The sequence below is a fragment of the Carassius gibelio genome, chromosome A17 (genome assembly GCF_023724105.1).
Source record: "Carassius gibelio isolate Cgi1373 ecotype wild population from Czech Republic chromosome A17, carGib1.2-hapl.c, whole genome shotgun sequence".
Classification (NCBI taxonomy): Eukaryota; Metazoa; Chordata; class Actinopteri; order Cypriniformes; family Cyprinidae; genus Carassius; species Carassius gibelio.
This window is the reverse complement of record NC_068387.1, coordinates 16,846,384-16,864,795: the sequence shown is the minus strand read 5'-3', so window position 1 is coordinate 16,864,795 and position 18,412 is coordinate 16,846,384. Positions and strand designations below refer to the sequence as shown.

Genomic DNA, 18,412 nt, shown 5'->3' with positions numbered 1-18,412 from the left:
AACCTCATAGCAAGTTTGTATGCTTTTGTCATGAAGCCTAATAGGAGTAATGCAATCATGTGCAGATGGCCACTATCCACAGAGACAGGATTGAGCAGGGTTAGAAACACAGTAACCAGGTTTCCATCCAAAGTTGCAAATTTTACTTATGCACAAAATTGAAAATTTAAATACTGCATAAAACATTTGCGAATAAGCACCGTTTCAATCCAATGAGTCAAAATAAAACAAAATCGTCACTTCCTGGTAGAACTGACACTAGGCTATACATCACAATAGTGATAATCAATGTCACTACATCCTACATACATATAAGGTCTGAAATTCAATTCAAATCTGATCTATGGAAATGTGTCTTGACCTGTATAATCAGGTCGTATTTCAAGTTTCTTTCGTAACGGAGTATGCGACATGTAAAATCACACACAAAGTGCAGAATTATTAACAACTGATTGAATTCACTCATTAATCCACACATGGCATTTTGAACAACAGTGTATCTTCTGCAGTGTGCCTCAGCAGGAGTGCCATCCTCTTCAGTTTGCCATCATTTTGCTCCACAATGTCAGCAACTGTCTCATGCTGTAATGCTGACCATTATCATTATTAAAAGAACCAATAAACAGAATGAATGGATCTGATATAATTACTTACAAAATGGCAGTGTGAACATTTAGTACTAAAGATTAAAGCAGGCATTTGAAAAACTAATCTGAACACCAAAACACTAGGAACACTACACCTGCTATGTCTTGTGGTTCCCTCTGTGCTCCACCCTGTCATTCACTACCCAAGGGTCTTTCACAGACACAGTGGCTGCAATGTGAAGTGAATTTGGCATTGTGTGGGTTTGGGCTTTAGATGCTTTATGATGGATTTTATTAAGTCATGAGTTTGCATAAGGAATGCATTGACGCTGTTGAATGCATTCTCAACATATTTTGGCAAACCCACATTTTCACAATGTACTCTATAAACAAGCAAAACAACCTGGCCGATCGTGCTTGTTTCTCCTGAGGCTTTCCTTATAAAATTACACTCCCATTTTATGGCCATAAGAAAAATGCAATTAAGACATCTGGGGTTTCCCACTAGGTGACATCTTCAGCTTGAGTAAATCTGAAAAAGCCTTATGTTCCTTACGGCAGAGACTTTCTATGATGATATCAAAAACTGATGTGTCGAGGGGAAAAAACAATGTTAATGAACAGTGAGTCAGCATGGAGAGGGAATTTCATGGACATGATGTATGTACGCACACAAAAACCGAGCAGGGTATTTCCACAGCAGCATTTTGTCATCTGCATTCCTTCCTTCAGTAAACACTGAGAGAGAGAGAGAGAGAGAGAGAGAGAGAGAGAGAGATAGACAGACAGACAGAGAGAGGTGTAGATGAAGGAAGTCTTTCAGTGTCAGCTGTTGCTGGGAGGAGAGAGTGAAAAGCAGAGGGAAAACAAGGTGGTGGAGGAAAATGAGCCATCTCATTAGAAGACTGACTCATGGAGCAGCAGAGTGTGTGTGTGTGTGTGTGTGGTCAAATAAGCTCAACAGAGCTCTGTCAGAGCTAGAAGCTCAGTAACCAAACTTACGTAATGCAAATATAATTTCCAAGAGGATTAATTTCTGTCACTACAAAGATGAAAAACAAAACGAAACTTCCAAATAAATAGGGCTAAACTATTTAGGGGGGGAACAATCAAATTATGTTTTTTCTCACAAAAATTGTGATTTAAAAAATAAAAATAGCACAATTTGATCGAAATGTTGTGATTATATATCAAAATGTCTATAAAATAATAAATAATTACATTTTGTTAATGAAGCACTATTAGTTATTATATGATTTATATCTATGTACTAAACACTAACAAACTAATAAAATGTAGAGATATTTCACTGAAAAATATGATAATTTTACATAAAATTACTACAATACCATTTAAAGCCATCTTAATTTCTGCATTTTCAAACGCAAAACAATCAAACTTTTATTTACAATTAAACTTTTCCTGAACGCATGTTAAAGTGAACTAAACTCAGAGCAGATGCAGAGACGTCCATATGGAAGCCCTTACATTTTGCCCACAGTGAAACAACAACCGAAACATATAAAACCTTCATGCCATCTGACTCTGTTTTCAGAAACACAAACACTCGCATGCGAAGTTGTCACGGAGCATTGCAAACGATTAACTCTGGTACGACAGATGCTGCTTCCTGCTGACCCAAGGTCAAAGGCCAGAAGGTCTTACCCGAGCACGATGAGTTCTCCATATTTGACTGGCACTTTGGTTGACGACGTGGAGATGTTTTCCTGGTCGGGGGAGAACATGGATGCAGTGTGTGTGGGGGAGGGGGGTTCTTCTCGCTCCCAATGTGAACGCAACACAACCACACACACTCAGCTCTCAGCTCTGTCTCCTCTTCATCACCATCATCATCATCCTCAACATCACTGCAACAGTAAAAAACAGAGAAAGAAACCTGTAAGAAAACCGTAAAACGACTATTTTAGTGATGCTTTTACTTTGCATATCATTTAGGTTAGTAAACGACAGGAAGGAATTATAAAATTTCACAAGACATCACTTCAATGTCCAATATTCTACAGTTTTGACCACACACTTCCTTATAGTAACCTGACTTACAGTACAGTTTGTGCACACAGACATGATATTAAAGTTGCTAAAAAGATCTAAAGGGCAAATAAAGAAAGATGGTGATCAGCTAAACCCAAACACTTAGACAGAAACCCATGCAGCTTAACAGCTAGAAAACCAGTCAAAATAACCCAACAATCATGGTTAAGAACATCTAAATAAATAATCTTGCACAATTACCTTTTCTATACAGAACGGTTTGCATATCATAAATGGTCTCTTCCTCAAGTGAAAATGGATTTTAAAACGACTGAACCATAAAGAAACCATACAGTGTGAATTGAGACTGTCTAGGTCCAGCCCACTGGTGCACTGGGAGACATTGTGTGTGAAACCTGGCCACATTTTCATATTACAACATGAACGGAGGTACAATAAATCACTCAACACGAGAGCCGTGTCAAGATTATCATGATTCCTCACTTTATAAACCATGATTTGAGAGCTTTGTCCCTGAAAATTCAGAATGATGTTTCCTGTAGGGCATTGAGGACCAAGTGAGGTCATTGGAACTGGTGTGTTACTGAGTAAACATCTGTACCAGTAAATATCTTATCCTGACAAATTCTATTCAACAAGAAAAACTAAATAAAAGTTAAAATAATTAATAAATAAAACAAATATAATAGGGGTGCTCCGATCACGATCGGCCGATCGTTAATGCGCATCTCGTCAGTAAAGCCGGTTCTCTAATCAGCGGTTAATTCCATCAGGTGCGTGATTTCACATAGAGCAGCTGTTACTACACAGAGCCGTTGTTAACTGAGAAGATGCACCAAAAAACGCTGAAAATGAAGTGGATTTGCGCATCTTCTCTATTAACAACGGCTCTGTGTAGTAACAGCTGCTCTATGTGAAATCACGCACCTGATGGAATTAACCGCTGATTAGAGAACCGGCTTTACTGACGAGATGCGCATTAACGATCGGCCGATCATGATCGGAGCACCCCTAAAAAAATAGTATAAAAGATGATAAAATTAACAATATACAAAACATTATAAAAAATATAACATAAAAAATAAAATAAATCAATCAAAATCAATAAACAATAAATAAAATAATGATGAAATATATAAAATAAAATTTAAAAATGTAGGACTGAACGTGATATTATACATCAAGAATTGAGGTGAAAAGGGTTACATACTACAATGGTGCCAGATCATATGCAGGTTTGTTAAAATAATGTCCAAATAACTCTTTGGCTACTGTTGAACTATTTACAACAGAAAATAAAAGCCAAACAGTACAAACAAACTTTATTTTCTTTGGAGAAACATGCAATCAGGCTGTGTATTGCATAAAAGGTTTCCATGTTCATCTTTTCTTTTGTAACATTCTAACATTTTTTTTTTCTTTTGTAAAAATGTGAATATGACCAGGAATGTGAAATTAATTACATGGGTTCATGGTTTTTCCATGTTGGCTTTAACATTGCCAACTTGTATGTATAAGAGCTCGGACTCTTCATGTCCATCCTTTCATTCTTTGTCCCTAAAGAGCGACGCCAGCTACCCCGGGGATTCACCCGCTTTCATCCCTTCATCCAGACAGTCTTCTTTATTCAGACCTTACTCCCACAGCGATCCCTGTCCCATATATCAGACTGTTGCTACGGACTTAAACTGTGTGCCTTATTGCTGTGCTTTAATCACTTACTTTAAGGGTGTAGTAAAGAATGTGGCCGTACAGTCCCTGAATAATACTTTAAAAAGGGATACGAGTGTTAATAGATCACATGCGTAAACTGCACTCAAATTCCTCACAGCCATACAAAATCAACAGCTGCCCACTGATCTATAATAATAATAATAATAATAATAATAATAATAATATCATATATATAGACCAGTGCACCTGCCCCATACACACAATCCTGATAACAACGTCAAAGCATGTGTTGATGAACTAATGATGCACAAAAGCAGCACAAAGCAACTTACCACTTTTGCAATCACACAGCATATAATTCCTGAATTGTTTAAACACTGGAAGAGATGTTGAAGAAATTTAGGACTATAGCAGTCACTCGACTAAAAAGGTTTCAGTGTGCACAATTTCTGACTTTACTCTGAGTATGAAAATAGTCTAATCTCAAAACACTTATTTTGATTTAAAAAAAAAAAATGGCTGGCTGGAGAAAAGAAGCTTAACTAGTAATCTGCATGTCTAACTAACAAGTGAGCACAGAACAGTAAGTGAGTGCTGATGATACAGAGGGAAAATAAAGAGGTGTTTTAAGAGGCAACTGGCAACACTACTTACAGTCCTTCCTACACCACAGAACAAGTCAATTTGTCACACTACCATACCACTAAGTATAATAACAGCAGTTCTTCCTCTTCTTAGAAATCACACTTTTCTCACACGACATCTATACTAAACGAGCGAGGGCGAGAGTGTGTGAATAAGGAGGTTAGAAAGTGAGATAGCCAAAGGGAAAAGAAAAGGTAAAATCTGCTTTACAACACAACATCTTCCAAAAGAATTGTATTATGCAAAATTTTACAGCAAAGTCAACCTTTTTAAAGAGAGATAGCATGAACCTGTATCAATGGTTAATTTGTGTGTTAGTTAGTATCAAGCCTGAAAATCCAGTAATATTAACAGGAAACACCACAATATATTTGCACAGCAAAACACACTTGATGACATCCTTTATTGCAATTTCACACAAAAGGTAATTCAAAAACCACTTAAATTCATTTGGACTAATGAAAGGGGGAGAGAGAAAACAATGGAAAACCGATAGAGAGAATGAGAGGAAAAATACTCTTTTAGAAGGTCATCAGATTTATGCGTCACTCATGCATGCAGAATTCTCTGAAATTTCGCTGTTTTCTCCAGGTCTCTCAGTTTCACACACGAAACCACCTCATTAATCAGTAAAACAACCAACACACTCTCTATATCTGCACACCTTATCTCACCACAGAGAAAAGTTTCTATTTCATGAAACCAAAGTGAAACAGTAACATAAAGGTTTGCATGGTTATAGTTTTACCTCTACAACATTAAATAACCTTGTTTTTTCTCTCTCAAAGAGTTACTAGTTCAGGAAGCCATTTTACATTCAGTAACTGGACCAAAATACAGTACGGGACAAATACACATTTTTTCGCAGAGACCCTTGTATTTATCCTGATTTGACTCACACTTCCCCCCTCTGTATAATGACCTGAAAAATAACCCGAACACATGAGGAACGAGACAGACCAGGTTAGCGTTAAGCCTGAACAGGACTGTGACTGAGAATGATACATGCAAAAAAAAACTATTTTAATAACAACAACGTCACGCACAAAACTAGGACTGTTTCAGAGTTGAGATGTCAATGACCACACAGCTCAGCCCACGGCTTTCACAAATCAAAAATACTGAATATAGTTCAGCTTTTGTTTCAGTGCTGGTGAGAAGCAGGGTGCCAGCTCATAATAAATCTTCAATGCACAGAGAGATGCATTACTATGGCTCAGGTTGGGCTTAAGGCCCATAACCATTGCAGCTTGAGCTTGGCTTCATTTCCACAACTTTAAAAGGATAGGTCACCCAAAAATGAAAATGTGATGTTTATCTGCTTACCCTCCAAGGTTAAGGTGAATGTTTCTTCAGTAGAACACAGACAAAGATTTTTAACTCAAAGCGTTGCAGTCTTTCAGTTATATAATGTTAGAGAATGGGAATTAAGGTTTTGAGAGTCCAAAAAACATAACCAAATAAAATCAATGTAAAATGTAAAAAACTAGAAAATGGTTTCCAGTGGTGTTCTAGACGAAAATTTGGGTGTGGGAACTACATTTTGTCCATCAGGTACAGATTTAGATAATTCTAATTTGTAATTATTGTGATCTCAAGTAAGTTACCGGATGTTGGAGGGAAATGATTATTGAATTATATATTTTTTTTTTTTTACAAATAAAGTGACAGGACCCACCACAGATCCCAAGAACATAATACAGCTTTGAACTGTAACCTGGTGTTACCATTCCTCTACAACTTTGCAGACAGTTTAGGTACACTGATGTGCTGTTGTCTGTCCAATTAACTGGAAGCAAAGCAAAACCTGCCAGACTTCAGAGACGTGTATGTGTGTGTGTGTTCAGTTACACACCCTGAAGCCACTTTTGTGCTCAGGCAACTCCCATAAAACTCATGCATTCACACACATAAAAGCACAGTTTTACCCAATAGAGAGTTGGAGGGGGGGGGGGGGGGCAAATGAGAATTTTAAGACTCCTGCTGAATCATTAACACAGGTTCTAGCATCGCTTTGCTGTCAGGGGAGGTCTGAATTATAATCCTAACAGTGAGGAAAACTCCTTTCATGAGGGGGTATGATGTGGACGCTTAAACCGTTCCCACCGAGAAATTAAGGAGACATATCAGTGGCAACTGTGGTCTAAAATAGATCCAAAAGTAGAGAAGGAAGTTGAAATGAGAAGTTAGGAACCAGAGGGGAGGGACACATCTGCATTCAGCATGGGCATCTGGTCTGTTGGTTACACGAGCACCACATGTGGGTGATGGGAGTTTGAAGAGAAGCATGTTGGGTGTGCAGCTGCTTCACAGCACAGGGAGCAGACGAGTGGTACGCACCCACCGAACACCTGTACGCATTGCCAACCACAGGCTAACTAGAGCGGTCTGGATTTGTACTAGGGCTGAAACGATTAGTGGCCATTATTGAAAATATATACATATATAAAAATATATATACATATATACAGTACAGACCAAATGTTTGGACACACCTTCTCATTCAAAGAAATTTTATTTTCATGAGTATGAAAATTGTAGCCACAGTAATTTAATTTCAGTAAGCACTGACAAAAAGTGGCCTAAAGTTACCCTTTAGACTTGCTGAAAAACAAAAATCAAAGCTTGAGAAAATATTTCAGCTAGGAACAACGGGCCTTTGAAGAAGTGAGAGAAACATCAAACGTTTCCTACATGCCACTGTGAAATGTTTAAAACCAGAGGTTTTTCTAGGGCAAGGGACAACTGCCAACCCTACATAAACACTATGGAAATGCAAGTGGGTGTCCTTTTTTTACAATGTGGTCCTTCTTATACAGGTCATGCACCACTGAACACAGAATCATATCGGGTTTTGAGCAAATCAAAGAATTTAAACTGAAAACACACAAAATATTAAACCACTGTACTACTTATGAACCCAACACAGTTAGAAACAAGCAACAAGTGTCTTGTATTGGTGCCACGTTTCAAAGAGGATGTTGAGAAAGATGGATAAATTAAAGATCAAAAGAAAACAACAGACTAGTAGAACTAATTAGCTTCATGGGAACCAAGTCTGTGTTCTGTGGCTAATCTAAACAAGTAAACCTTTATGTCTGAGAAAGTGACGATAACCGAGTCTGAACTAGCTAATAAACAGTCAGTGTTTATAGTGTTTCTATAAGGTGAAAACGGAATTAACCTGACCATATTCATTTACCAACACACATTCCATGAAGCTGGTAAATCTCCACAGTACTGTTTGGATCACTCACTGGCCATTAACCCATCACCGAGCTAGCAACCTAATTGGCTTTAGACTTTCTTTGAGCAACAAAGACTTAAACCCCCTTGTATATCTATCTATATGTATATCTATATGCGGATAGAGTAGGAAAATAGAATGTCAAAAAATTTAAATATAGACTATGTATATGATATTTATACATGCAAATGTACATTAACTTATGTGCAAAAAACAAGTGCAGTAACGTGCAAAACGAGTGCAACTACACGATACCAATAGCAACAGTAATAGATGTGCCAATTGAGATGAGGCTACATGAGTAATATTAACAAATATACAATGGTAGTAATAACAGCAATAACATTACAAATGTTCAGTGAGATTAAACAATTTGAACCAACTGTTCTCTGAGATAGATAGGCCCACTAGCTAGCTACCGGTTTAAGAGTCTAACAGCTGAGGAGAAGGGGTATGTTAATCTGGAAGTCCTGCAATTTACACTGCAGTCTGTGTTGGGGATGGGTGGGTGGGGTCTTTAATAATGGATGCATCTCTTCTGTGGACCCTGTGATGGTAAATGGCCTGCAAAGAGGGCAGTGGAGTCCTGATGATCTTCTCAGCAGTCTTCATAACTCTCTGCAGACGTTTGTGGTCTCTTACAGTAGTACTGCCATACCATGCAGTGATGCAGCTGGTCAAGACGCTCTCCACTAAACAGCTGTAGAAGTTGTTGAGTACCTTAGGTGACATGATAGATAGAGTTCTCTTCTTTTTCCTCAAGTCCACGATCAATTGCCTTTGTCTTGGCCATGTTGAGGGTAAGATTGTTGTCCTCACACCATGTCACAAGACTGGCCACCTCCCTCTTGTAGGCCGCTTCACCCTGCCAGTGATCCGTCCTATCACTGCGGTGTCATCAGCGAACTTCAGTTAGATGTTGTCCTTGTGGGAGGCTACACAGTCATGTGTGAACAGTGTGTAGAGGATGGGACTGAGAACACACTCTTGTGGGGTGCCAGTGTTTGTAATGACAGTATCTGAAGTCCTATTTCCAATCCTAACAGACTGCCAGTCAGGAAGTCTAGGAGCCAGTCACAAAGTCTGGGTTGTAGTCCAAGTACAATCAGTTTGCCAGGTCAAAAGAAAACAAGCACTCAGTTTCAAACATGACAACAAACAAACTAGGGCTGGACCAGAATGTTCGATTATACATTCGATTTTGAAAATCAAATATTCTTTTTTTTTTTTTTTTTCAACACCTGACTTTCAACACCAACGCACTTAAATGCACTTAATTTGCTTGGAAAATACTTACAAATCCTACGGCAGCCATACAAAAAAATTTACACTAGCCCAGCCTAATAATAATTGGTCTATATTCAAAGAATAAATAGAACTCAGCAGCAGCTTACTGTCAGTAATATGTCACGCCGCACCGCACCACATCCAATGTAGACACGGTGTTAGAGAGAAGAATGTGTTCAGCCCCCTCACTCCAAAGCTTCGAATATTCTGTGTTTATTACAACTGAAGCTTAGAAGCACAAAAAATGGTATTCGGACCAGCTCTAAAACAAACTGAGTGCAAGATATGCATGGGGTGTCCCAGAGTCAGGTGACTGATTAAGACGGTCACTAAGAATACGACCACAGTTTCACCAGCCAGCTCTTGAAGATTTTTGAATGTGTGTTTCCATTAAATTTGTGAAGTGAGGAAAAGGAGAGGAGTGTATTAACACACACACACACACACACACCCACCCCTCCATCTGGTACCGATTACACCACAAAGAAAGAGACCTCTGCAATGCCCCACCCTCCCATGCCCATATAGGAACACATGCACAGGGAAGCATAACGACATGTCCTTTAGTACTAAATTGTTACACAAGAGCAGTTTAGATGGCTCTCAGGCATCTCATGTACTGACTGAAAGTAACTTATCAACAGACATCACTTATACTGAACATTTGACAAACTCTTATGAAGACTGTCTCACAGAATTCCTCCAAAGAAGGTTAAATACAACGCAATTGTTAAAAGCAATTCTGTATGAACAATAGCTACATTTCATTCATTAAAAAAATATTCATTTATATTATAAACTCATAATGCGGAATCTATAAACAAAGAGAGAGTAAGCAATATAAATCTGAAGATAACCATCTAGGAACGAGAAACGGTTTATGAACAACATTCAAGCTGAGCATGACACGGTGAAATGGCTTGCTTGCTTAAACGAGTGTGGAACAGACAGATGGAGGGAGGACAGGAGAGAGGTGGGGATGGGCCGAGCTTCAATTTCAGGAGCTTTTTAATTATTCAATGAAATGAGCACTGAAACCTAAGAGAAACAAACAGACTGGACTGTGACAATGAACTAACCATGCAGACACGCACACATATGTTCTTGAAACCACAAAGAAACACAAATGGTATTGAGTCTCCATGAAACAAAGGCTAGCCTTAAAAATACACATCTAAAAAAACACTTGCTGATACCCAGCAAAACACAATGCAGTCTTCCCAGAAAGTGTCAAATGATCCCAATGATCTAAAAAAGTGGGGGATGCTCTTTAGATATGGCTGTCTAAACAGGAAACAAGGCATATTCCAGAGAAGTCCATATGCTAACACTAATAAAAACGGTTTAAACATCAGTCAGCTGGTTTTTAGATATACTTTAGAGTAGTTCAAAAGGATCCCCTCTAAATTACGCAAGAACCAGATACTCTGTATGGCAGAGCACATCCTTCTGCCCATTTGAGCTTTGACTGGCAGAGGCTGACCTCAGTCTCCATGACAATAACTCATTTACAGCCCGCAGTGATCCGCTCTGGCTCTCCCCAAAGGAAGTTGAGGGGAACAGAGGCGTAAGATGGGGGTTGGTGTGTCCTTCAGGTCACATGACCAATCTCATCTTTCACACAACAAAAAGTGTGCAGAAAGCGAGAGTCAACAGGACATATTATCAGAATCAGGTTTTATTTGATACGTCAGGTACCTAAATTTAAATAGAGCTCAACAAATACACAAGGCTGAACTTTCAGAAGCCACTACTCCAGTTTTACCTGTCACATTATCCTTTTTTTGTAACAATGTAAACATCTTTACTGTCACCTCGCCCTCCTAGTTTACTGTAAAGACAATTCTAACCAGCCATTTAAAATATAACATACATAAATGCAGGTGTTGAAACTACAAACAAAACAATTGAAGTAATTTTTTAGCACAGGCAAGTATGTGAGAAAAAGAGAGGGAGTTCTTCCTACTTCCTTTTCCTCTGAGGTGCCCAATGTCTGACCTAGTTTCCACAATATACACCATCCTCAAAAATGTATTCTGTACTGTAGACACAAAAAAGTGGCCAAAAGACATTAACTGATATGGTACTCATTTGGTACAAACATTTTGTGTAATTAGCAATGTTGACATCATTTTTGCTGCTTAATATTTAATATAAAAAAAGTTTCAGACCATTCTATTTTTGCATTAAATCTTTTTTCTTACACAATACATACATTTACTAAAAAAAAAAAAAAAAAACAATTTAACCAGTATTGGAATCATTGATTTAATCAGCCATAAAAATAATGATTGATGAATCACTAATTAAAATACTAAAAGGCCTCAAATTGGAAGGACAATCTGGGCTGTCTTTTTCTATCAATTCCTCAATAGGTAGATCTTTGATAAAAAAAAAAAAATCTTGGCCTTTAAAAGGTTGGTGACCACTGATCTAGATGATGCTGTACTGTGCACTTGGGTGAACAAATCCATTTCAATTAAATAGACATAATCGGTAGTTAACATGATGAAAGGTTTCTGGAGGCGATATTTAAATGCAGAGGTTTGGCAAAAAAAGCACCGTGCTCATTCTTCAAACAAATGTATATCACTGGAAAGTATAACGTGATGTGATCAGTCAAAAAGTGGGTGGGTGAGATCTACTTTTTCTACATCACAATTTTACTTGGGGTTTACCACTACAAAGTGTTGTGATGCCTGCAAAAAGTGTCTCTCATTGTTGGAAAAGACTGGTGACAAGCAGATATAAATGATAGATTCACTGCACTACTGCAACTGGAATTACTTACAAAAACAGCAAATAAAAAGCTAAACTGAACGTTGTTATTTTTAACAGAAAATGAAGGCATGGCTGCAATGAGCTCCAGAATCAATTCAGGCTTATTGACAGAAACATCAGCCAGTTTCAGATATCTGATCTGCTGCAAACAGATCAGGGGCCTTGAAGGGCCATGAAACTGGTTAGCTGGCTGGCCAGGTAAATTTCAGGTTAGTTTGCACCAATCCTGGGTTTTAGGTACCATGTAAGTGGCTTGGCTTTTAGCAGCATTCAATTGCCATAGTAACTTACACTCCACGGCTAACCTGCTCCGGGACAGGTTATGTTCTGGGTTAGAGATCTCAAACTGAAGTTGGACCAATCAGATGTGAGAGAAGTGACAAGTCTTACACAATGTCACTCCTCCAGTTTATCTTGCTCAAAATTAAAGGTGACTTATTCTAAAAAAAAAAATATATATATAGAAGAATTCTGGCATTAATGATCATTATTACTGAGTCATTCTATGATTAATATAATTATTGTGATTCATATTATTATTATTAATCTTTTACACACGAGCAATTTTACAGTTTACAGTTTTTCACACTTAATGCCACACTGGATAAGATGTAGTGACTAAAAATGAATCATATACCAGAAGTCTCATGAGAGACATGAGATCATTTTAAAATACAACAGAGTCAGTGCGGCTACCACACTTGAGGGAATACATGTAATACACATTACATAAGGTGATGTGTACACAAAGACAAACAACATACTCAAATCATCAGTACAGCAAAAAAAATACAAAGCCCTAAGTGTCAAGTGGAGGTAACCTTTGCCCTTGTTTGAAGTAAAGCAGTGAAATGACTAGAGTCCCTGGTAATGTATCAATGCAAAACAAACTCAGAAGGAACAATTCTCTCTCTTACCTTTAACTCCACAAACACAGAACTGTACCGCTTATAGAGTAGAAAATGATAGGGGTGTGCCGGTTTCAGAATTGGTGATGACGGTTATGACGTGAGTCAAATGTGACGGTTCATAGCATAACCGTCGGGGGGGGGGGGGGGGGGGGGGGGGGTCCAAGTCAATTGGTTGTTCTTGGAGATAGCGGGTTAACTCCGTGTCAGCGCGCGCTCTGATCGGTAAAGGGGCAGAGATTTCAGACCTCCATTTATTAAGGAGATCTGTCACAAAACTCATCATCCGCGCCAACGTTTTTTGATCAAATTTCAAAGCCGCACCCGCCCGCCATCCGCTGATTGTTTTGGGGTCTATGGCGATGCAATGCTTTGCTGATGCGAGCCGCAAAAAAAAAGCCATTGCCATTTGCCCATTAGCTCCGCCCACTACCGGAGAAACTGGTATGTCTTCTGCTTGTTCGAAAATGAATATGAATAATTCTAAATTAAATCCATTATTTTGACAGGAGAAGACAACAAAGAATAGTTTACATATAAGGTGTTGTTTAAGCGTGGTAAGACTCTCGCTCTCTCTCTCTTTGCATGTGTGAGAAACAGCACTATCAGTAAAGTGACGGTGAGTCGTGTGCCTTCACAAAGAGTTTACAGAGTGTCAAATACAGGTGCGCTGTGTGTCCACTGAGATGAGCTGAAAAGTTCAGATCGCTTGAAGGAGAGAGAACTCTGAAGCTCAGATGCTGAAATTAATGCAAGCGTCATGCGCTTCAGTCTATGTAGTAAACAAACCTGCACGTCTCTGCCATTCATTAATTCACACAGAGACGCGCAGAACACGGATTTATAATTAAACAACTTTTGCGGCTTAATATTTACAGATACTTGTCCATATGGAGATTTGATTTGATTATTTTATGCTAACTTTGGCAAATTCCATGACTGTCCATATTAAAATGCAAGTTTCATTTTCATGACTGGATTTCGAGATTCCGTCCTTGTTTTTTGCTTCATGGAAATCATAGAGCAAATTTCAAAGCCGCACCCGCCCGCCATCCACTGCTTGTTTTGCGGTCTATGGCGATGCAATGCTTTGCTGATACGAGCCGCAAAAAAAAGCCATTGTCTGTTCTAGAAAGGATGCAGCAAAGATATTTAATGCTAAAGTATGAGGCATAGGCCTACGCTGAGTTTCATTTGCGATGAGATGTGCTCTAGTTCACAGTGCAGTGCAAGTGAACGCGGCGCGCTGGTGCTTCCACGTCACGGTTATCATTGTCTGCTTTACTTGCTTTTTATTTATTAAAATACATGCAATTGGTTGATGAAACATTTATTAAAATTAAGATAAAATTTGTACAAAACGAAATTCGTTTTTAAGAAAGGTTTTCTACAAAGCAAAATTTAATGAAGTGGTAAATATCATGTCTGACGATTTACAAAACTTCATTAAGTGGTAAAAACCATGTCTCCCGATATATTGCGCATCTTATGATCCTATCTAAAAAATGAAAATAATTTTTGATAAAAAATGTGGGAAAAAAATATTTTAATGACACGGTTTTGGCGGTTATAGAGTTCTAATGACGGTGTTCAACTATAACCGTCGGTCTCACGGTTATATACGAACCGTCACCCCCCTAGAAAATGACACCATTGTATTTCATTCAGAAAGTTCAGTTTATATTACTGCAATAATGTTCTCTGCATCAAAGCTCTCCTACTAAACTTACCAATGAAGTTTATCTAACAAAACGTACTTAAAATGTGTTTAAACCACATACACATAACCCAAAAGATCACTTCAGATGACTTCAGTTATTGTTTGATCTCAAACTTAATTTAAATTGAACTGTAAACAAAAATGTAATAAGTTCATTTTAAACAGCCAAAGATACAATTCAGATAAATGTTTATGTAAAATGTAAGTTTAGATAATGCACAAATGTCACTAGAAGAATTATTTTGGCTTGCAGTGTAAGCATCATAATGTAAGTAAATGCATTAAAATGTGCTGTGCAGCTTTTTACAAGCCAAGCTTAAAATGCAGCAATCATTGCACTGCCTCTCTATCCAACAAATACTACAAAAAAAGTAATTTTCCAAACTTCAGAAAAATTTTTTTAGAACTGGAAGTGGATGAACTGGAAGAACTGGAAGTTTCCCATTCCGGCAGTATGCATGAATGTGAGAGCAGAAACCATGGAGTGACAGTAAATGTTGCATTTAATGCACGTTACTCCATTAATTGTTCTAATAAATAATTCAGATGTAGCAACACCAGCTGGTACCAAAAAAGGGGGGGGGGGGTTGACTGACATCTTGACATCAGCACGGGAACGGGACAAAGGCCATATTGGGTCAGACCAGATGCTCAGTCTGCTTATGCAAATGACTCGGAGCGTTTTAATACATTAGCAAAAAACAATGACACGTCTGTAACGAGCCCACAAAAGCCAATGCAAATTCTGCCCATAAAGAATATGGAGTGCACTGCTTTCTCAATTATCATGACTCTCCATTGGACATGTTCAGTAAGCATGAAAAGCTGTGAAGTGACTAAAACACAAGACGCAAAAGAAATCACAATATTTGTATGTACATGACAGAGAAATATAACATATACAGTTGGGAAAAATGTTTATTTGATCCCCTACTGATTTTATAAGTTTTCCCACTTACAAAGAAATGAAGGGTCTAATTTTTATTTAACAGAATATCAACCAAAAAATCTAATCGGTCTTCCAGCATGACAATGACTTAAAACCTACCACCAAGGCAACAAAGAAGTGCCTCAAGAAGCAGCACATTAAGGTCGTGGAGGGGCCTAGCCAATCTCCAGACCTCAATATAGAAAATCTGTGGAGGGAGCTGAAACTTTGCCAAACGACAGCCAAGAAACCTTAAAGGGGTCATATGATGTGATTTCAATTTTTCCTTTCTCTTTGGAGTGTCACAAGCTCTTGGTGCATGAAGGAGATCTGTAAAGTAGCAAAAAACTAAATGCTCAAATCCAAAGAGATATTCTTTATCAAAGTTAAGACTCTGTCACGGCACCCTAAAACGCGCCCCCACATGTCTATGTCACTATGTGGAAATATTTGCGTAATGCTGCCCAAATGTTTACACAAAGAAAGGCAGCGTGGTTTCAGTAACTGCAGCCATGTCAGGGAGATGCTGTGTGTCTAGGCGAAAGCAAAAGCACTTTATTTGGCCCTCCCAAAGTAGATGTATTTAGGAATCTTTATGGACGACTAGTTCATGAACCTAGGAGCGGATGTAATTCTGACTTTGCTACGACAATCTGGCGCTTCTGAATCAGCTACTGTAAGTATGTTTTGTTATTAGTTTAAGTACTTGATATTGAATGTTCAAATCCAGAGTTCCCCGTACGGGCTTGAACTGATGGTAAAACTAAGGACATTATTAACTGTCTTAACATTTATTTTGAAAGATGAAGCTCACAATTATGCAAAGGAGCATTAAGTTTCTGACCAGTGCTTGTGGAGATCGTCCAATCACAATGCATTGGGTCAGTTGGCCAATCAGAGCAGACTGAGCTTGTCAGAAGGAGGGACTCTGTAGAAAAGATTCGTTTGAGAGAGGCGGGGCATAGAGGACGTACAATAATTTGAAAAATAATGTGTTTTGAAGATTGAAGCATGTCAACATATTCTGTAACACCAAATACAAAAAATAAAGATATTTAAAAAAGCATCATACGAACCCTTTAAAGATTTCGAGAGGCTCTGTAAAGAGGAGTGGAACAAAATGCCTCCTGAGATGTATACAAACCTGGTGACCAACAAAAAAGGTCTTACCTCTGTGTTTGCCAACAAGGGTTTCTGCACCAAGTACTAAGTAATTTTTTGCTTAGGGATCAAATACTTCTTTCACTCACTGAAATGCAAATAAATTTCTAACCTTTATATATATATATATATATATATATATATATATATATATATATATATATATATATATATATATATATATATTTCTGGATTATTGGTTGGTATTCTGTCTCTATTTGTTAAAATAAACCTACCATAAAAGTTACAGTGCCTTAATTTCTTTGTAAGTGGGCAAAATTACAAAATCAGCAGGGGATCAAATTAATATTTTCCCCACTGTACATATAACTAAATGACACTTCTTTGCACTGCTAAATGATAAAAGTACTTCAGTTACAGACATTTAATCTTCCCTTTTAGAAAAGGACAACATCCCCATGCCAGTTTATCTGATAGACTGAAACAATACAATAAACATACCTAAAGAGCTGTGCACATAAATACTGAATCTTGGAATCAAAACAATATATTCTTAAGCTTAAAATCATTCTTAGGATAAAGTCGATATGATACCCGGAAGATATAATAAACGATACAACGCTGCGAAAAACAAGTCAGCATCATTAGTAAAATAATTGTTATTTCATAACATACAAGCATTAATGTTTATTTTTCTAGTGAATGAGGTACTCACGGAGGTGTTGGTGCGTGTTTTTTTTTCCCGAGGCACGAACAAAGAGCTTCTCCGTTAGCACGGGTTTACCTACAACTACTGTATGACTGTGTAAATGATTACAGAAAATAAAACAAATCAGAATATAACAGAGAGAGAGAGAGAGAGTTAAGGACGAGGAGCCTTTAAGGACACGAGGCTAACTTGCTAACAAAGGCAGGTGTTGAGAGTTCTCCTCAAAATTCAAACAAAAATAATCTCTCTGCCGTTCAATTTGACGTGGTCTCAATCCGTTTCTGGCTCGGGAGAAGAATAGAGGATTGAAAGAAAAACAATGCCTGTAAAATGATGCTGTCCCCCGGCTGCTTCTAGAGAGATTGTAAACAGACGATGGTGTTTTGTGTTGTAGTGGCTAGAGACCAGATGAGCGGAGAAAAAACCTGCCGCGTCACTGATCGGGTGAAAAGGATTCTGGGTAATGTAGTTTTCAACACAGAGCGAGTCAGAAGTTCAGAAGAAAAATTTTACCTGTTAGGTCTCACATGTATCATATTGTATCATAAATCTCATATTTGAACTGCGCGCACGCCCACAGAGAACAATCAACTGCTTTGATTGCCATATTCAAGAGATATCTGTACAACAGATCAATTGAGTAAGCTAAGTCCCTAATGGATATTATTAACACAAGCATGAATTTCTGTGTAACTAAGTACATACAAAAATACATTAAATTTATTGGTATAACTTTTAATTTTATACTGAATTTTCAGGAGAAAAAAACAATTCTGCTTGTCATGAACGTG

The 18,412-nt window shown here is 38.0% G+C and overlaps 1 protein-coding gene across 2 annotated transcripts in view; it reads right to left on the bottom strand.

Annotated features, from left to right (window-relative positions):
• The window catches only part of LOC127933278 (E3 ubiquitin-protein ligase pellino homolog 1), a 32,217-nt gene extending 14,158 nt beyond the window's left edge, over nucleotides 1–18,059 (bottom strand). Inside the window, exons 1-2 of one of the 2 annotated variants that reach the window (XM_052530127.1) lie at nucleotides 17,628–18,059; nucleotides 2,253–2,455 (exon numbers count right to left, since the gene is read on the bottom strand). In XM_052530127.1, the coding sequence (XP_052386087.1) occupies nucleotides 2,253–2,332 (80 nt within the window). In that variant the 5' untranslated portion in view covers nucleotides 2,333–2,455; nucleotides 17,628–18,059. Of the gene's footprint in view, nucleotides 1–2,252; nucleotides 2,485–17,627 lie in introns of both variants that reach the window. The other variant, XM_052530128.1, reaches the window with a different exon arrangement.
• Between the last annotated feature and the right edge of the window lie 353 nt (nucleotides 18,060–18,412).